The 21,456-nt window shown below is 43.8% G+C and overlaps 1 protein-coding gene across 4 annotated transcripts in view; it reads left to right on the top strand.

Annotated features, from left to right (window-relative positions):
• Window positions 1-21,456, top strand: part of PID1 (phosphotyrosine interaction domain containing 1) — a 225,501-nt gene that overhangs the window by 126,304 nt on the left and 77,741 nt on the right. Inside the window, exon 2 of one of the 4 annotated variants that reach the window (XM_019491791.2) lies at window positions 10,537-10,646. The exons of the other annotated variants lie outside the window; for them this stretch is intronic. Coding sequence (XP_019347336.1) covers window positions 10,537-10,646 — 110 coding nt within the window. The remainder of the gene's footprint in view (window positions 1-10,536; window positions 10,647-21,456) is intronic. 4 annotated transcript variants of the gene reach the window in all.

The following is a 21,456-nucleotide window of genomic DNA, read 5'->3' as shown; positions in this document are numbered from 1 at the left end:
CTCCACAATTCAAAACGGATGTGGAGAAGCTTGAGAGAGTCCAGAGAAGAGCCACGCGCATGATCAGAGGTCAGGGAAGCAGACCCTACGATGACAGGCTGAGAGCCCTGGGGCTCTTTAGCCGGGAAAAGCGCAGGCTCAGGGGTGATCTGATGGCCACCTATAAGTTTATCAGGGGTGACCACCAGTATCTGGGGGAACATTTGTTCACCAGAGTGCCCCAAGGGATGACGACTAGGTCGAACGGTCATAAACTACTGCAAGACTGTTTCAGGCTGGACATAAGGAAGAATTTCTTTATTGTCCAAGCCCCCAAGGTCTGGAACAGCCTGCCACTGGAGGTGGTTCAAGCGCCTACATTGAACACCTTCAAGAGCAAACTGGATGCTTATCTTGCTGGGATCCTATGACCCCAGCTGACTTCCTGCCATTTGGGCAGGGGGCTGGACTCAATGATCTTCCGAGGTCCCTTCCAGCCCTAATGTCTATGAAATCTATGAAATAACTGAATTCTCAATAAGAGTCTAAACAGGGGTTTAATGTGGTTTAATTAATCTACTCAAAATAATTTAGATTAATTTTCCCTATAAGCTTTGTATAGACAAATCCCAAAGAAAATTAATTGGAATGAATTTTAAAGTGAATAACTCATTCACTTAAATCTATAATATTAGCTCATTCAGATTAATTTTTCTGAGTGTCCCCGTATTAGACAGCCCCTCAAGGCTCCAAGTACTATAATAGTGTAAATTATAATGCCCTTTACATTGCTTCTCCAAAAGGACAAAACAAAAAATGGATGTGTGCATGGTGGGTGTAAAAGTAGGATTGTGGTTGTGTGACCACATCCCCCTTTGGCTGTGCAGTGCATATGCAGTGAGCTTTCTGAGCTCACCGCCTTGTAAACTTAGCTCCTAGGGGTTGAACATTACCACCATTTGTCCCCTGCCTCCCTCCACTCGCCTGTGCATCTGCAGTCTTCTGGATATACCCCCAGATGTTTGTGTGGGGCTTTAGTAGAAGAAAGAATAGGAAGAGCCTTTTCTTTATTCCTTGGAACTGCTCCATTGCCTCCCTCAAAGAAAGCTTCCTGTTTCATCTCAGGCCTGAGATCAGAAATCAATAGCTCATGGCAATTCTTAATATTCTCACTGTGAGGTTCTGTGAGAGAACTTCAATTCACTTCTGTTACCACAAAAATAATATTTATTCTTTATGGAAGCTCTAATTTCATCTTGTAATTCCTGTGCTGTTATAAACCAGTGGTGAAAAAGCCAAATACTTTAGCCATTTTACTTTGTAACACAACCTTTTCTGACTCAAAAACATTTTTAGATTGTTGGACTTCTGCTTTAATCATCTCTTTAAGTTTGCCTGTGTGACCTCACTTGATAATTGAACATCTGGTTGTGTTGGCGTTAGATTTAGGGAGGCAAGATCAAATTTACCATGGCAAAGGGTATAAAGAGCAACACAATAATGTCAGATGATAATCTGAACACTTCTCAGTCATTATATAGCATAGAGCAAGGTGGGGAGAGGACACATATTGTGTCGGTCCACTAAATAGTAGACCATTGCCTTGTAACAAATCTTAGAGCACTAGATTATTCAGCTTCTACCTTTGTAAAAGATCCCTTATTTGAGGTCAGAGATAAAAGGCAGTCAGTTATGAAGCTTTGGACTATAGGCATAAATTTGATTCCCCCCCCCATTAGAATATACTTTATTTTTTACCATAATTTCCCCTTGTACTTGCCTCTGTATAGGGTCATGACAGGTTATAGGGCTGCATAATGTTCCCAGTGTTATGGGAGATTTCTGCATACCAGCCCTCTGCAAATTCATCTACATAGAAAACCATAAATGTCATTCAGGAAGATTTAAATGAATGCTGTTAAAGTTCTAGACATATTCCAGAGTTTTAGTTTCTTCGGAACTGTCTGAGCTTTACCTTATGTGGAGCTTGAACAGTGAACTGAGTAGGAATCCTGTTAATTATTTTAAAAATATTTTTGTATGACATGTTGGCTTGCAAGAAGAAAATCATGAGCATCTGTTAAGCAGATGAAATTACAATTCTTTCAGCTCCTAACAGCAAACGTGGAGCAGGTGGAGCAATTCCAAGTCTTGAGCAATATATTGGAGCCACCCTCAGTGATGTAAGCATGGTGTGATACACAATCTCTGCAGCTGAGGAGGGGCTTCAGACCTGACAGTGGTTTCCAGCGTACATAGAAAATCAAGAGGGGCACACTTACCTTTAATAATTGGTTTTTTGTTTCGCCACAGCATTGTAACAAGGTATCTTTAATTGGTTACATGGGTTGAGGGAAAGCACAACCTCCCTCTCCATTTTCAGTACTTATGTAATGTAAGGGTCAAGCTCTATCCAGTAGGGCTATGCAAAGCTTTGGTTGCTGATTCGATTTGGCTTGATTCGGCAGCCGAATCTCTGGATCCAAATCAAATCAGGAGACCCTTTAATCTCTCTGAATTGAATCAGAACCTTCCAAATCAAGTTGGAGAGATTCAATGATTCAGACATAGACACAGCTTTATATGTTGTTTCTACATAGCTCAAGCTGCCAGGTGGCTTGTGAATGCTGAGATGCTGGGGCAGATGGAGCATCCCACGGGAGTGTTGGGGGTCCCCAGCATGCTCCACAGTCGACCCAGAAGTGGATCAGAAGCACTTCTGGTCCACTTCCAGGTCCACCGCAGAGCATGCAGGGGACCACCCCCCTCGGCCCCCGGCTTGGTGACTGGTATCTCCTGGGTCTGGCGGGGCAACTGGAGTCTTCCACGGCCCACTACTGAGCCCCCTGGTACAGGGTGCAGGGAGGGTCCACTGCTGAGCATGTGCCCCCCCCCCCCAACAAACTTCTTGGGACACTCCATCCACCCCACCATCTCAGTGTTCCTGAGCCGTGCCTGGTATCTTGAGGTATGTAGAAAAAACATTTAAAGCTGTGTCTATGGCCAAAATGCTGATTCTCTGAATCAGCATCAGATCTTCAGATTTGGCCGAATCAAATCAGGACAGTGATCTGAATCAATGAATTGAATCACTGTCCCCTGTATTGGGCTGAATCTGAATCCGAATCAAATACAGCCCGCTTCACATACCTACTATCCAGTCCCAGTAGACTGTTGTTAAGACTCCCCCTCAATATTCCAATTTCTTTTTTTAAAAGGAAATTATGTTCTGAGAGTTTGGACCTAGATCTAGAGCTGAACATGCCTGTAGGACTCATTTTCCATTTCTAAAAATACTATATTGCTTAGCATTGTTTGGTTACATTAGTGGCATCAAATGAGTTTGTAGCATTTCCCTGGATCAGGGAGCTTGGTGCAACATTAAGAGAAATCAAATGGACTGTATTTAGAGCAAAACCTGGAATTGGAAATAACAAGTGTGCCACCTAGGCCCACCGAAGAAAATACATGAGGGAAGGAGCTAGTGTTTTTGCCTGGGATGAATGGCCAGCTGGCAGCAATTAGGACTTTATACACGTGCACTTTTGTAGAAATAATTTTTACAAAGCAGATATCAAAGCCTTTTACTGTCAGTTAATTAGGCCTCAAAATGATCCTGTGCAGTATTATACCATTTTACACATTGGCAAATTAGAGATTGGGAGGTTAAGTGACTAATCCCTAGTTGTACAAAGAATTAGTGATAGCCCAGGATGGAAACCAGCTGTCTGACTTGTAGCTGCCTTTGCCAACCACTCGATAGCACTATCTGAATAAAAAAAACCAAATACAAAAATAAAAAAGAAGCAATAGAATGATGGCAGTAGTCGTAGGGCATTGGTTTAACAGCTTTAACAAAAAACAATGCACTTGTGACAGTAGGGGAGGGGGGAGGGGATGATAGAAGAGCTCAGGTCTGTGTGCTCCACAAAGGACACCTAAAAAGGATTAATAAATTTTAAAATGAATTGATTTTCCAGTTGAAGAGTATTGCTGATGCAGTTGGATAATGGAAAGCATGACTGAAAATGATTTTCCAGTGCATGACTACTCAATATCTAAAAGGCAGCTCTGCCTGCCATTCAGAACAAGAAATTAAAACAATATTTTCTTCTAAAAACAATGCAAAGATGTTTTTTCAGATGCAGTGCCTCTGGTGAAACAGGCATGAAATAAAATTAGTTGGCCAAATCCTCAGTTTTAATGGCAAAACTTCACTGCTTTTGGTGGTATTGTGTTTACTTAGGGATACATTTGATTCATAATTTTGTTTTCTATGTAGTCAGAAAAGGCTAAGAACCTCTGATTAAAATAAATGAATGTGTGGTTCACTTTAGTGGCTTCACACATGCATGGGCTGATGCCATGCAGGGGGTAAGAGTTGGATACTATGCTTTGTACTTTGCTTTCAGAGTTCAGCTGGATTTGCATGCTATGAAGAGGTCTGAGGCGCATCCAGTTCTCTGTAATGATCACATATGGTATTTCAGTGTAGGAAGACTTCTTGCCTGAAGTTTAGAGTTTACATTTTATTCCCAAAAACACAATGTTCTGCAAGTCAGAATCCAACAGAATTCAAGAAAGAAAAAATGCTAGTTTATTACATATTTTTCTGGTATTTCATACTCATCTTTTAGCAAGGCAGCAGCCGTGTGTACATGAGACACTACTGCACAGTAGCAACGAGCTATTGCTACTCATTGCTACTGTACAGTAACATTGGGGGTACTAATTTATTAAATATTATTACCTGTTATTAAATATGAAATAACCTGTTGCTATTGCACAGTAGCCTCAGAAAAACCCATGTGGGGATGTTACTGCCCAGTAACACTGGTTACTGTGCACTCATTTAGTGCTTGGTTATGCAACTACTAAATGACTACACAGTAACAACTATGCAGTTCACTGCTCGATGTGGCCAGTATGTGATGAATTTTCCTGCTGTCATACTATGCTATGGCACTATAATACGAATTACATCTCTTTATTTCCCAAAGACAAGTGCTGATTTTTGAAGTATCTATGAACAAAGCGAACTTTTATGAATGAGCTCCTAACAGGAGATCTGAATGGGCCAACCACCAGTTTTGGTAAACTTGCAGCCTTGTTCAGACCTTAGCATTTTTCTCCAATTGATTATTCCAAAGTGGATGGCAACCATCACATCTACTATGTGAATGAATCTTCCAGGTAATATTAGCCAATATTATCATAGCCCAAATGGCCATATTATCATCTATGCCCAATTCATGATTTCTGCAGATCATAAGTGCCCTTGCAGATGTGTGCTTATAGTTGACTCTATCTGTTTGAACACCCAAATACAAGATTTTATGCATGCAGTGGGGCATGCTGATTTTGTTGCACAAAATTTGTGTGCGCCACTTTGAAAGTGTGGCCCTATGGATTTTTTAACTGTCTTTTAGAGGAACATTCCTTGAACTGCAGCCACAGGCAACCCTCCACCCCTGCAATTAGCACTAAAAACTTAATTTTTAATTTTAGGATTTTTCACAAGGACACACAACCTTTAATTATAACAAAAATAATTCAGAGATTAACATTAAGAAGCTATACAGATATTTTAAGAGAGTGATTATGGGGGTGTATGTCAATACATTCCAGGTTTGGTGGCATTACTTTATCTAGTTTATGGCAGGCATGATGAGAAAATTAGAAGGACATTTGATTTTAACCAAGTTTCTGTGAAAATTGATTTATCTGGATTGTATTACTGTGGCGGGAACACTATAATTTAGCCATTCAGTCTTTGGATCAGTTACTGTGCATACTAAGGAGGCCAAAAATTCATACCATGGAAATCAGACTTCATTTCATTTGTGACCTCATTGTTGCTTCATGTCCAATATCTTAGACTTGAGCACAGAAAGATACATTTTGGCTTTTTTATTGCAGGCACACACAGTTATGCATAGCATGAGATACTTAGTAGGTATCCTTACTGGGCTCTGAAAGAAATGAAGTTTATAGAAAAAGCTATGAGAGATTTGACTTAATCAGTGATAATACATAGCAGAGCAAGATAAAAAAACAAAAAACAAAAACTACTTTTATTTAAGATATATCTATGAGATTTGAAGGCACGAGAATGATCCTTTGTAATTAATTCTTGCAAGAGTTGAGTCTCCCCCCCCCCCAAAAAAAACAAAAAAACAAAAACGAAAGAAAAACTAAAATGGGTACCTGACTTTGACTTGAAGCAAACAAACCCAGTGTTACAGTGGTGCATTACAAGAGACACCTTGGCCAGGCGTGGCATTTTCACACTATTACACTGTTCTTTAACAATTTCTGGAATGGATTGCCTGCAAATAGAAAGCATTATCTTCTCTCTTGTGGAAATTCAGGGAAATACTTCTAAGTAGGACTGACTACCATTTTGTTTGCAAAATGTCTTGGGGGGCGGGTGGGAAGTATTGTTTATTGCTCTTCTTTGCTCAGCCATGCTCTTGGCATTGGATTGAGATTGATTATCCTTATAGGATGAGAAAAGGCAGACTTTGTCCTGTAGTTATTTTCTGTGCTGAGACAGTAGAGATAAAGACCAGTCTCTCTCAGACTGGGGTACATAATTTGTAGGGGTATGTGTCTGGTTTCTAGAGGACATGCAGGATGTAAGAATGGAAAATCAGGAAAAAGGAAAGGGAAAATATAGAGGGGAAAAATGAAGAAAGCGTTCTTTAAGGTGGCTGAGAGAGGTCATTATGTGGTTATAAGGTCATAAAATATTACTTTATTATCCATACCAGGGATTACACAACAGTATAACAGATTTAAGAAAGGATATGCAACCCCAAATTATTTCTGAACCACTGCAGTAGAGCCAGCAGGTTTTGGTGGGTTAGGAGGGCACCCATTCAGCCCATCAGTTCCTGTGCACCATCAATTCCTGGAACTTAGGTTTTCACTCCAGGGTCTGATTCTGATCCTCTTGGAGCTCATGACAAACCTCCCATAGTAGAACTAGGATTTGGCTATTTAGGGTTATTGTAAATAATGACTCCTGTACTTTCCACCCCTTTCTTAAGTCCCCAAATATTTCTCTGGGTTAAAAGATACTAGGAGAAATACAAATTAAAAGTTACTTATAGAGGCATTTACAATCAAGCATGCAAAAGCAGAGAAATACAGTCATAAAATATACAATGAAGGTTAAGCATTTTTTGGGTGTGTGTGGTCTAAGAAGTTTCTCCTTGTTTTTTGGAGAGGACTCTTAAATAACTGCCAATGCTTTGTTTTCTTGTTCTTGATTTTTACTGGATTGAGATTTTTATATGTGGCTTTAAACCAGCTACAACATTTAGGGCCTAATTTTGAAACTGTGTGCTGCCAGTGTGCACTTAATTTGTTGGTATTTGCATATGCAAGCAGGCCAGACATAATTGGTCATTTGCTTGCAGAAATATCCAATTTAGACAGATGCAAATTAAGTGTGTAATTATTTGCTTATATTTTCAAAGGAAGGCTCTTTGTGTTGCGTCAAAAGAATAGGAGGTTTGATGCATTTCTGTCCTATGTATAACAATGAAAACACTAATTTATTTTTGAATATCTGTCTTTGATTCCTTTATTACTATCACAATAGCAATTAGGTAGGTTTTTTTTTTTGGTGTTTCTTTGTGTGTGTGTGTGTGTGTGTGTGTGTGTGAGGGGGGTCTTCTGTGCCTTTTTTTGTAAAACCAATATAGGCACTTTCTTAAAGATCCTTTTAAAAAACATTTTAATGAAATACATGTGGAGGAGTTCTATCATTTTTATTGTGCAGCTAGTCAGAGAGGCTGGAAAAAATCCTGCCCTGAATGATTTAAATATTGATATAATGATGAAAAAACAATTTACAGTTAATTCCTCTAATGTACATCAACAAAAATAGCCTTGCTCAGATGGTCTGCCCTATTCCAGTCAAGAGCAGTGTGAGGACTGAGGGACAAGTTATATAAACAGTTGCAAGGTTGGTCTCAATTTTCAAGGCTTTCTGTGGAGTATACTTATAAGAATGACAGATAATGCACTTGTGTTTGTATTTTGCCTTTTTTATCCTGTTCATCCAAGGTGAGTTGAAATACAGATTTTATATGTTGCTCTTACTGAACATAGATGGAGTTTTTATGGTAGATCCAGAACACTGACCCATCATTTTTCCATGATTTAGCTTCCAATAGTAGCTTAAGACTCAAAAAAGGGGGCATACAATATACTTGGCCAGTTATGCAATGTTGCACAAGAGTTGGGCTTGGGGTAGGAGTAGGATTTGTGCCTGATTTTAGCTTGTGATCATCTTACAGAACCTTTCATCCACCAAGTATGAGAGTTGGTCTCCTTATATCTTTTCATTCTAGCTTAAATGGCTATAAATATAATTCCTGCTAATTAAATGATCTAATCATGTAATCCAAATAGGAAGTGCATTTGGTTAAAACAGGAACACTCTCTGTCTAAAGTAGTAAAACAAGGTCAAATAAAATGAAAATTGTTTTCCTACTCTGACCTTTGCAGAGGCTCACAAATTATATCTGCTCACAAGGACTGATTTTTGAGGTATTCCCCTGTACATGATACATTTGATTAGAACATATGCCATATACAGACAGTATAAATCAGGGGTGCCCAACCTCCAGCCCATGGGACCAGATGCAGGCCACGGAGCCTTGGAATCCAGCCTGGGGTCTGCCATGGTTTGGGAAATTTGGTGGTGGGAGCGTAGTGGCAGTATTGCCATGCCCCCTTGCTGCCAAAATCCCAAGCCCCACAAGGCAGGTCAGAGCTGGGCCACAACTTTCCTCTCAGAATGGCCAGATTGGAGCTAGTTCATGCTCGCTTCCCTCTGGACTGGCGGGTTGCACGCCTTTTTCTCCATAGGGCTGGGCCATGACCCCTCCCCCTGCATGGCTGGTTTGGGGTCAAGCCACACTCCCCCAACCCCTCCACCTTCAGTGCTGGGCCGTGACCCCTTCCCTCCACCCAGCAAGGTTGAAGCTGGGCCATGTCCCCTTTCTCCTATGGACTGGGCCATACCCTCCTCCCCTGATGAGGCTGATCAAAGCTGGGCCATGGGCTCTTCCCTCCATGGGGCCAAGTTGGGGCTGGCCCAAGCCCTTTTCCACTGTGTGGCTGGCTCAGGGCCAGGCTGCCCCATTTTCTCCTCTGCACAGCCAGATGGAGCCCTACTGGATCTGGCCCATGGAGGGATTGGGCACTGCCCATCTGACCTATCAGCCAAAAAGGTAGAGTATTGTTGAGTGGAGATATTATATGGCTGTGATCCCCTGAGACCTTCCTGGGATGAGCTGTGAGAAGGTTGAGCATATCCAATGATCACCGGGCCTGGAATGACCATCTTTTGGCTTCCATACCTTGATGTTGATTGAAGTTTATGGGGAGATGAGTGCAGGTCGAGCAATAACCCTCCTTGCCCACCCGGGCCAATTCTTCATCAGGCTCCTCTTCTGCTTACACCCCACTCTCACCATGTCCTGTCTTCAGTAGAGTCAATAAATTGTTAGTTGCTTTGGATGTTGCATAACACTCCATATATATTTGTATAAATAAAGTAAAAAATAATGACCGCAAAATCAGCCTTCAACTCAGGAATGTTTTAATCAATTCAAGACATACAAAAAACTAGAACCCATGGTTCCAAAATGATACCTTTTTATTAGACCAACTGGGAAATCTCAAGAAATTTGTCCTTTGCGATTTCCCAGTTGGTTTAATAAAAGGTATCATTTTGGAACCAAGAGTTCTAGTTTTTTTGTATGTCTTCTTATCTCAGACCAACACGGCTACCAGGTACACTCCTTAATCAATTTAGGTCAATTCATTCTGGGTCTTAACAGAAAACAAACTCATATCAATTCACCCCACTGCTCAGGCTGGTAGACTTCAACCAGAAGTTCTTTCCATAAAAAGAAAGATCACAAGTCCAGAATCTAAATAAGCCAGAATCACTTCAGTCAATGATATATCGATCAGAGTGTTCATGACCATATCATTTGTGCCATTCCATGAATCCCCAGTTTCCCAGCTGCAAGACCCAGCTGCAGTTCATGGCCCAGTTCCCTGGTTGGGACAGATGCCTCCCTTGGGGCTGATTTTATTTTAACAGTCCCACATTAGGGCAGGCCAGCTACCTTCCCTCTCTCCTCTTTATTTTTTTAGCTGGAGAGAAAGAGGAGACAAAGGTAAAAAAAAACCACAAACAAACAAACAAACAAGCCCCTAAACCCCTAAACCAAGATAAAGGGGGGGGGAAAAAGCAAATGGCCTGAAAGGGCAGGGCCCCTTTGAGACTCATGGCTGCTTCTCCCTTTCACAGTCTCTTCACTGCCTCCAGCCACTGTTGTGTCCACTCCACTCTGTCAGGCTGTTTCCTGGCAGGCTATCTCTGTTCCATAGCCAGGGTTTCCCCAACTGATTTTTCTCCTGGAGCTCAGTCCATTCTCTCCTGTCTTCTTTGGGAGATTGGCAGCTCCAGCCACTTCTGGTTCTGGTCTCTCTCATTCGCTGCCGCTCCTCTTTTCCACCCTTCTCCAGGGCCTGAAATGTCAAGACCAACACCCCTTTCTCCAATATGGAAGGAGCATGTGCTCCTAAACCTTTGGGGCTGGTCCTTCTCACCACGGTGGCTCCTCCCTTCAGTGAAGGTAAGTAGTTCATGCTCCCATCCCTCCTGGGCTCTCCTCAGGACCCCCTTTACTCCCTTCACAAGCACTATTGGTGGAGACATATTTTGAGTGTAGCTAGCGAATGGCCCAACATCACTACTTAAGAGCCTACATTAGCAGATTTACAAATGGTACAATTGCTCACTTGAATGGGTGTGTCCAAATAACTGCTCAGATTAATGTTTAGATATATGAAATGCAGTGAATCCTCTATATTTAACATAGAAGAAGCCACATCCCACCATTATTTATTACTAAGACCTTCAGTGGGCAAATGGCTGAGTATAAGATAGAGCCTAGTATTTTCAGTAAAGGATGAACCATGGGTTTTAGAGTAATCAGTAAATCTTGTCTGTTATGTTGTGGTTACAACCATGATTCACTTGAATTCTACATCCACTCAGAATCTTTTGTAGTTCAAACAAAGATGTTTATGTATGAAAATTGCAGACTTACTAAAAAAATATTCAGGCTCTAGGCATAGTTATCATTATTTGCAATGACCATGATGGACTATAGTGGCATAATACAACTGTACACTCCCATGAATATATGCTAGTGAGTGATCTTTCAGATTGGCAAAGGCAAGTTGCACTCTGAGCAGGATACAGTGAATCTGAGCAGTTATTTAGATAGATCTTTCAAAGTGAGTGATGGTACTGTTTGTCTCATCCTGTTTTTTCCTTCCCTCTTTTCCTCCACTCTAATCCCTGGGCTCGCACTCTCATTCTTTCTTCCCTGCAGTTACTGTGCAGCATCCAGACAAGGAACCTGTTTTTAATTTTCATGTGTCGTGTCTGTCTCATAAAACATGCAGTGGATCATATGACTATTGTGTAATGTTAGAATACTGTTGCAATGAATATCACATAGAAAGACATGTAAAGTTGTCTTGAAATAAAATGTACCAAGTTTCAAAATTAAAGAGGCAATAATTCCATACAGATGACAGAAATACCAAGAATGAACAGAACGCTTAAAAACATTCTTTGTGGCTTCAGCTCCCAGTCATTACTGCACAGGCTCTCTCTCAGTAGTCCTTCTAATTGTTGACATGTTCGTTCTCTCTCTCTCGTTCGCTCTCTCCCCCCATAAGAAATCAGGCTAGCCAGTTAAACAGGATGTGATAGTCTGGTTTTCATATGATATGTACTGTGCTTTCATATGACATGTACTTTTTGACCACTAAGTCATCCCCTTTGCCTGTAGGTTAAAAGCAACACTGTAGCCCTAACTAACTGGTGGGTATCATGGTCACAGTTCACTGTTGAGTTATGAGCCTGTTCTAAATGACAACCAAATGACTTTGGGTTATATTCTTTCTTCTGCTGTCCTTGGGCATGGCTGGCCTCACCAAGGATATGCTTTCTATATTGGGAAATGTTTACATCAAGGAAAAATGGATCTAGCAATGGAACACAATTAACATCTTTAATGCATTTCTTATCACAGACCCCACATCTAAACCTCCTGGCTTTGCTTTGCTGGACAACAGGGTTTGTACTGGACAAGGTAGATGCAACTACCTACTACATGAATGGAATTTTTTTGAAAGAACCCAAGTGTGCATGTGGCAAAATCCAAATCATAGCATACATCCTAGAGGAGTATTATATTTATCATTTTAATGGTTGCATTGAAGACTGACACCAGGCTACTGATGATGCCTTGCAATGGATATCAAATCTAAAACTGTCACTTTAGCCTTATCCCTCAATGCCATAGTTTACAGGTTGTTTATAGGATGTTTATAGCTTGTATGTCATTCAGTTGCTATATTCCATATGAAAAAAATGGATAAATAGGGAAACCCCATTTGTAAAAACTCAGTACAGGGCTTTTAAGAAAACAGTGGGCCTTAAGATACTAAAAAGCTGACAGATGCCTGAATACCTCTGTGGATCTGGGTTTTAGACTTCAGTGCACCATTCCTCTGTAGTATTTCTAAATTAAAGATAGTATTGCCTTATTAATTCCATATTGCAGTCAGTATTGTACAAATCTATTGAATTGTTAATAAAATGAAAGATACAAGCAGAGAGTAACCCAGACAAAAGTAGTTTCTGGTCCAGTTATTTGAATAATAACATGTTTCTTAAGATAAGATACCCAACTGAAAGACACCTACCTGGAAAGGTATTTTTCATTTTACATACTTGTTAAATTTTGGAACAAGTTCATATTACCTAGAACCCCAGAGTATCTTATCCATTGTACATACTGTCATTCAGCAGGACCCCTGCCTGTCCTGGGCTGTTTGCTCTAGCAGGAGGTTTAGGGACAGAAATTACACATAAACCAGTATAAGTGATCAGAAACTGGTTCAAATGTGTAACACAACAGAAGTTCAGTGTACCTAAACTGCTTTTAGAGTAAACCTAGATGGATGCAGTATCAGAATTTACTGAGTTAGGTAAAATTGGATTACTGAACTTCTGTCCCAGATACCCTCTGGATTCAACTAATCTCTTAGACCCCCAGTATCCCAGGATGCTTTGCACCTCCCCAACAAGCTCACCCTCACAGGGTAGGCCAGCTAACCTTGGCCTAAGCTGTCTGCTCCAGCTGAGCAGGGAGGCGTGCTCTAGCAAGTCCCCAGCTTCTGGCCTGAGCCAGTGCAGGCATGTGGCTGCATTTCCAGAATCATAAGCGAATGTCTGTTCACTTGCTTATCAGTTCAATTTACACATCTTAGAATAACCTTCAAAGATTGAATCAATTCAGCTTCAGACTTTTTTGACTTCCTGTACTTAGCTTAGGAGTGCAAGTCAGTTGAAGTTGATTGCGGGAGGGGGGCAGGCCACAAAGCAGTTACTGTTAAGAGTAGTGAGTTACAAGACCTTATTGTAAAAAAGCACACTGTTCTGTCTAGAGTTGGAGGTATACAAACAAGAGGAGAAAAATGATGGTGGAAAAATAATGTTTGTGAGAATAATAAAAAAAAATAAAGAAAGACTCTGAAATGAGTTTATTATTCCAGGATAATGTTGTGCTACTGCATCTTAAAGCTTTTTATCAGAGACCAAGAATTCATTACAAATATTTTTGTATGCAAACTCCTATGTTCATTTCAATAATGTTAAGGAGGTGACATTTTAAATTGAAAATGAGCCTGGCAGTTCCTCTTGGGCACATTTCTCTTTTTTGCCCTATTATTGATATTTTATTTATAGCTTGTTGTTAATGAACATAGCAATAAGAGATGGTCTTTGAGGATATTCTGAGTGATGCTTGTTACATGTTGTCCCTGTGGGATTACTGTTTCCCATTCCCAAATCAGGCAGTCTACAGATTTCTCCAGTGGTGCCAGTACTTTTAGAGCTGCAGTGTGTTGATATAATAATTACCTTTTTGTTTTCTTTAGCTAAAGTTTCTGGACCAAATTTAGCTTTTGCTCATGCTGGTACACAAGAACTGAATTTGCCTGATTGTCTTTGCCTAGGAAGTGTCTCCCTTTCAGGTACTCTATCTTTTCCTTACTGAACTTTTGTTTCATTAAAATATCATCTAGAATTTTGCTTAAACACCACTGTGCTTTGTACCATCTTTTGCATTTCATAATTTTTCAAGTTACAGATGAGACAAAGTTCAAATTAAAAAAAAAACCCAAAACAACCCAGCATCTTGGTCTGTGATATTTCAGGATTGGGTCAAGGGAGAAAACACTAGAAAAATTTTAGAAAACATACCCAATCTTTTGAGAATTCAATGCAAAAAAGAATGCAACCAATTGCCATAGCTGTCTGAATTTGGACATAGGCAGACAAGGTTCCTTGGGTGAATTTGATATCGTTTATTAGACCAACCCAACTAGTTGGAGAATAGTTATTAAGCAAGCTTTCGGGTTCAAAAACCCTTCGTCAACACGGCTACAACCTACACCCCTGAATTTGGACATAGCACCTAACAACTGCAGGAAATCGCAACAGAACAGGCAGGTGTAATATTGCCACTAGGTGCCAGCAGAAAGCTGGCAGCTTGAAGTCCTAAGGGTTCCATAGGAATCCTATTAATTGAGTGAATCAGTGTACTTCTGATCGTGCTTCCTTGGAAAGAGCCACTTAGCCAGTCTTGGGCCACTGATAGAACTGCTGGGGCAAAAGAGATATCCTTCTACCAGGAGAGACCATAGAGTAAGTCAAATCCTAGTATTTTGGAGGATAATCCTATTATCTTTTTATGCAATGTTGAAAAAATCCTGCAGTCTTAAACCACATCACATTTAGTTTTGCAGGATAGTGTCATATGGGATATCCTTAGTGGGATACAAAATGACAATTTAAAGAAATTGCTTGAAAGAGTTTCTTCACAAATAGTAGCTAGTATCCAGGGACATCATTTGGAAAGAATACGTATTTTGCTTGAATAGAAATTCTTATTCTTTGACATTAAATTTTGTTTTTCAGAAGGGCAGTAATAGACATTGTAGCCTTCAGGTATCTCTTGGGACTGGAAGGCAGACAAAAAGGTCACAGTCATTAGGGTTTTAAAGGACATCCCTTTTGCCTTCCCTCTCTCCTAAGGTTGGGTTAGGGAAAAAATAGAATAAAATGTGCAGATTTCCAGTTGATCAGGTATTTAGTTTGTCAGCAGCTGCACAAATCTCACTCATTTTCTCCTTTACTTTCTGAGTTGAGATAAATTTAGCCCTTTCTTATTCTGAACCTTTGTGAGATGTAGTGGGGCTTTCTTTGTTCATTTTGGGTTTTTGTTTTGCTTAGTTTTTGTTTTTGGGACAGTTTGGACAAAGGAAAATATTTTGCTCTGGTTTCTTGTGGTGTTATTTGTGATTCTCACATTAATTGAGGTCTCTAAGTCCTCAGGCGTCTTGTAAGGCAGTTCTGCAGAGACTCAATGTAGGATTTTATACTCGGGGCAGAGTTTTCTCTGTTCAATTGATGTAAATCTGGAATAATTCTAGTGAAATAATTGAATTAGAATCTGACCCAAAATCACCTGGGTGTATTTAGATACTGAATTTTCCTTCTTTTTTTTTTTTTGTAACTTTTTTGTATTATGAGGCATTATATTTACGCTTTGTTGAAAATAGCCCAGCTTCGTTTCCATAGGGATTTCTTATTTTTAGTAGAAAATGTAACCAAGTATTTTTACAGTTGAATCTAGTTTAAACGTGGTGTATTTCCTATGTTCTCACTTTCTCTATATTGTACTGGCACTTCCTGAAGAGGAAGAGTGTGTCCTGCGTTACATGAGAGAGGGAGTACTGAATGTGTTTTAGTGTATTTGGAGTCAAAGACCAGAAAAAACTTTCCATTGTTCTGCTCTCCCATTCTCCCGCTGTACTTGGCATTGGTGAGGCCACAGCTGGAATACTGCATCCAGTTCTCCACAAGAATGGGGTACCACTCTTCAAGAAGGATGTGGAGAAGCCTGAGGGAGTCCAGAGAAGAGCCACTCGTATGATTAGAGGCCTGAGGAGCAAGCCATACAAGGAGAGGCTGACAGATATGGGATGGGACTGTTCAGCCTGGAAAAGAGAAGACTTAGGCGGTTTTGGTGGCAGCTTACAAATATATTGAGGAGAGCATCAGGGGGTAGGTGAACAACTATTCACCAAAGCACCCCAAGGGAAAACCAGAAGCAATGGTCATAAACTCCTAGAAGTAGGTTTTAGACTGGATATAAGGAAAAACTTCTTCATGGTTTGTGTAACCAGACTCTGGAATAGACTCCCAGAGGGGGTGGTGCAGGCACCTACCATGGAGATCTACAAAAGGAGACTGGCCACACACTTTGCTCAGGTTATTTGACCCCAGCAGTCTTTCCTGCCCAGAGCAGAGGGGCTGGACCTGGAGATTTCAGGAAGTTCCTTCCAGCCCCCACTAAACTTCTGTGAATCTGTGATTTGTGATAAAACATTTGTAGGCTAATTGCACATGATGAAATATACGGTCCTGGAGTAGCAGTTTCTCCCACAGAAAGAATGAGATTTATTACTCTGTAGTGTAAATGACTGGATTAATGACCTTTATTTCAGATGGAACAGATGCTCTGTTTAGAATGCAAGACTGTCTTTGAGTTCATGCAAAATTGCAGAGTCTCTCTGTTTTGAGGCTGTCTTGCCAATCCTGAGTTATTTGTATTCCTTTTTCTTTATTCCTGCTGCTAGGGCTTTGTTACAGTACTGTCAGCCTGATACTGTCTTTGGTTTGCAGTTTGCATCACTACAACTGATCACAACCAGACCTATAGCGGACTCACTTTTTCATGTGTTTTTAGTAAGGCTGGAAAAATGGATGCGTAAACACTCAGTGACTTGGCTATAAATGTATATTATCTAAGGAACTGTCATAAACCATATATAAAAGTAATTAACATTTAACAAAAATATAAAAGGTCATCTCACAAAGATTAAGTTAAATGCATGACTCAGATAGGTGACATTGCTCGCATCTACATCAGAAGCTTTACAGCACAGTAGCATAATTTACTGTGCAGTAAGTGTGCACATCTACATGTGCGCACACTTACTGTGCAGTAAATGATGCTACTCATGAGTAAATTTGCTACCTGAAAATGCAGGTAGCAAATTTACTTGCAAGTAATTACTGCGCAGTAATGCATGTGTAGACGCCAGCTGGGAGCAGATTTGGTCCCAGTCAGTCCTGGCTTCAGGGCTAGCCCCAGGGCTCCAGAGCCGGGAGCCTCTCCTGCCCCAGGGCTGGGGCAGCTCTATAGCAGCCCCAGCCTCAGGCCCTTAAAAGCCTGCAGGCACATGCAGGGAACCTGAGGTCACTCTAGGCCCCTGTGTCCCCCTGGGCAGGTCACAGACTAGCTGCACCGGCCTGCCTGCACCCTGGCACTACTGTTTGGTACCTCAATGCTGTGTGCCTACCAGGACCCATGCCATCCAGTCCTGCAGGCTGCTTCAGGTTCCTGCCAAGCTTGCCAGCACCCAGGCCCAGCTGCAGGCAGCTCCTGGCTGCCAGGGCCAGCTCCAGCTGCTGGCAGCCCGCCCCCAGCAGCCTGCCTGGAGCCTGCTGGTCCTGTGGGGTGTTGCCTTGCCACACAGCTCCCAGTCTCACTCCAGGCCCCTGTGCTGGGCACTGCAGGCAGCTGCCCAGGCCCAGCAGCACTGGGACAGCTGTGTGGAGAGCCAGTACAGGAGTCCCAATAGCCTCGTCATCACCCATGCCAGTGACCATCATCTGGGGTCTCAACTGGTCTCAGGAGGAGACTAGTGACCCTGTGGCACTATGGAGTGAGGTGGAGTTGCGGTGCCAGTTCACACGGAGCGGATGCTCCAATGCCCATGTGTATGAGGGGCTATAAGGACAGATGTGGGAGTGTGGGCATGACCGGTTGGCAAGGAAGTGCTGCAGGGTCTTGCAGGGCACAGGGTCTTGCAGGCACAGTGGGTCACCATCACTGACCACAATTGTCAGTTGGGAAGTGCCTACAAGTCCATGCCCTTTATGCAGCAACTGACAGAGATCCTCAAGCCCCAAGACCTTGGCCACAGCTGTGCCGTGTACAACGGCATGGGCAGCTGCCCAAGCCCCCACCCTGGCCTGACTCAGTATCTGAGCTCCCCATCTGCAGCCTCCACCAGCATCTCAGGGAGACCAGGTCAGTGCCTGTCTTGACAGCTCCAAAGCCTCAGCCCCAGCCATGGGGCACAGCCAGCCATGTCACTGATGACTGCCAGCAGTGCCAGCTCCTCCCTGGATGTGGTCCCTGCTTGGGCACCAGCTCGCCATGTTTTGCTGTCCAGAGAATACCGCCCAGAGCTGCATGCCATCGCCGCTAGCAAGAACTGAGTGGAACTACTGGCCATGCCAGCCTCAGCCATGTGGTAAGACCTGCATTGGGGGGATTGCCCTCTCTGCCCTGGCCCCGGGCCCTGCTCCCTCATACCCAGATGCACTCCCTTCACCTGTGGGTTCCCTCCCTACAGAATGCAAGGAGGTGAGATACTTTAATGAGCAAAAAGTCTGAGTGCAAAATTTTACTGAGTTACTGCAAAACTTTACCGAGAAGTCTGTGTCCCTGCAGCTAGTTGGGCGTGAGCCTCTCACATGCTGAGGGATGTGTCAACTCTGGCAGCGATGTTCTCCTCAGCTGTATGGGGCAGAGACCTGTAGTGCAGCCACAGGTAGCTCTCCTGACAGCAGCAGAGGTTGTGGGGCAACCTGGGCTTGCCCCTTGTGCAGTTGAAACTCAGGGCCCCATGCCATTTGTACAGGTGCACCCAGGGCACCATGGCAATCAGCAGCAGGACGTAGTGGGTCAGGCACCCCTCAGTCCACACAAACAGCTCTTCATGCAGCACACTCAGGACAATCACAGCAGGGGCACACTCTGGGCTCAGTGCTGGTGTAGTGGGGGGCTTGCCCTGAGGCACCTCCCTGGAGAGGCCCCCTGTAAAGAGGGTGGTGGCACAGGCAGCTCCTCATTCCAGTCATCTAGGAGTTTTACACCCCCTGTGGGCTTGGCAGCAGCACAAGAGACATTCTGGCCTGTAGGAGAAGGGGTCGGGGCAAAAGGGTTGGGAGCCATGGCAGCAGGGGCTGCCAGGAGCCGAGCCTGGCCTGGCCTGGCCTGGGAATGGGGTGGGGGAGGCAGGCTGTTCATGCTCAGCACCCAGCAGCCCATCTGCCCCAGGGGAGTGAGTGGGGATGGGGGCTTGTCTGGAGGCTGCCTGTGTCTGGGCCTGCCCAGCTGACTTAGCATGGTCCCTGGGCACCCATGCATGCCCAGCTCCCAATCTGAGGCCAGGCAGCATGCAGCACCTGGTACACAACATCGCATTTCAGAAATGTTGCAAAGTGTCTCAAACAGCCCATGCCCTGGGTTTTCCACCACCAGCTCCCCCCACCCCTGGGCCCAAGCCCCCTGCATGCTCCGGCTCCACATGGAGCCACAGCTGCCTGCAGTGGGGCCAGGACCACATGCTGGCCCCACTGGCCCTGGACACAGGCTGGTGGAGAGAGAGCTGCCAGCACCAGGAGACCACCAGAAGAGAAGTGGACACGCCGGAGGGCAGGGAACAGCTGCAAGTGGACCTGGATAGGTTGGACAAGTGGGCAGAAAACAACAGAATGCAATTCAACAAGGAGAAATGCAAAGTGCTGCACCTAGGGAGGAAAAATGTCCAGCATACCTACTGCCTAGGAAATGACCTGCTTGGTGGAACGGAAGTGGAAAGGGATCTTGGAATCCTAGTAGACTCCAAGATGAACATGAGTCGGCAGTGTGACAAAGCCATCAGAAAAGCTAATGGCACTTTATCATGCATCAGCAGATGCATGACGAATAGATTCAAAGAGGTGATACTTCCCCTCTATCGGGCGCTGGTCAGACCGCAGTTGGAATACTGCGTGCAATTCTGGGCACCGCACTTCAAGAGGGATGCGGATAACCTGGAGAGGGTCCAGAGAAGGGCCACTCGTATGGTTAAGGGCTTGCAGGCCAAGCCCTACGAGGAGAGATTAAAGAACCTGGACCTTTTCAGCCTCCGCAAGAGAAGGTTGAGAGGCGACCTTGTGGCTGCCTCTAAGTTCATCACGGGGGCACAGAAGGGAATTGGTGAGGTTTTATTCACCAAGGCACCCCCGGGGGTTACAAGAAATAATGGCCACAAGCTAGCAGAGAGCAGATTTAGACTGGACATTAGGAAGAACTTCTTCACAGTTAGCGTGGCCAAGGTCTGGAATGAGCTCCCAAGGGAGGTGGGGCTCTCCCCTACCCTGGGGGTCTTCAAGAGGAGGTTGGATATGCATCTAGCTGGGGTCATCTAGACCCAGCACTCTTTCCTGCCTATGCAGGAGGTCGGACTCAATGATCTATTGAGGTCCCTTCCAACCCTAACATCTATGAATCTATGAACCAGCTGCCATCTCCCCTGGGCAAGACCCCCATGCTAGACTTGCCATGTTGTGCGTACTCTTGGGAAACAACCACATTGTAAATAGTTTGCACAAGGAAGAGGCTCTTTTATTGTTGGTGTGTGGGGTGGATGGTGGAGGGGTTCTGTTGTTGGCAGGGAGAGGGGGGGAAGGTGTTCTGTTTGTTGAGAAGGGATGGGGGAGAAGGACTCTGTTGTGGGGGGAGGGGGGTGCCTGTTTGATGTGAGGGGAATAAAAACTCGATTTTCTGAGATATGTCTGCAGCAAGTGTGGTGGTGGAAGTGGGCAGGAGGGGTGGGAGTTGGTGGGTGGCTGTCCAGGTGGGCTACAGCGGGAATTGCAGGAGTAAGTGGTTGGCCAGCGCCTCTTGCATCTGGTGCCCTGGCCCCTGGTGGTGGGTGTGTGGCTCACCCAGGGCCTCGGTGGGGTGGCCACCAATGTTGCTGTCATTCCTACCACAGGTGGTGCTCCCGCTGCCAGGCATCTTCTACCCACTGCACCACCTTTGCCTGGGCTTCATGAAAGAGCTCCCCCAGGCCTCATAGATGTTATGCAGCATGCAGGCTGTGACAGTGACAGAGGGAAGTTTGTCCTTGGTGAACACGAGGTGGATTGTGAGGGTGTTCCAGCAGCCCTTGAGGCAGCTGAAGGCGCACTCCACCAGGGTGCAGGTCTGGCCCAGGCACAGGTTAAAATGCATTTGGTGGGGGCAATGCTGGCTGGTGTAGGGCTGCATGAGCCAGGGCAGGAGCAGGTAGATGGGATCCCCGATGAGGAGGGGCAGGATCACCATGGACCCAGCTGCAGGACCAGTACCCCTGGTGTTATTGGCTACAAAGGACCAACTCTTGGGATCATCATAAATTCTAGTTCATTGGATGGCATGTGAAGTTACCAGTAAAATCATAAATGCAAACTTT

Source organism: Alligator mississippiensis, chromosome 7 (assembly GCF_030867095.1).
Source record: "Alligator mississippiensis isolate rAllMis1 chromosome 7, rAllMis1, whole genome shotgun sequence".
NCBI classification, from domain to species: Eukaryota; Metazoa; Chordata; order Crocodylia; family Alligatoridae; genus Alligator; species Alligator mississippiensis.
This window is presented reverse-complemented; position numbering and strand designations above follow the sequence as displayed.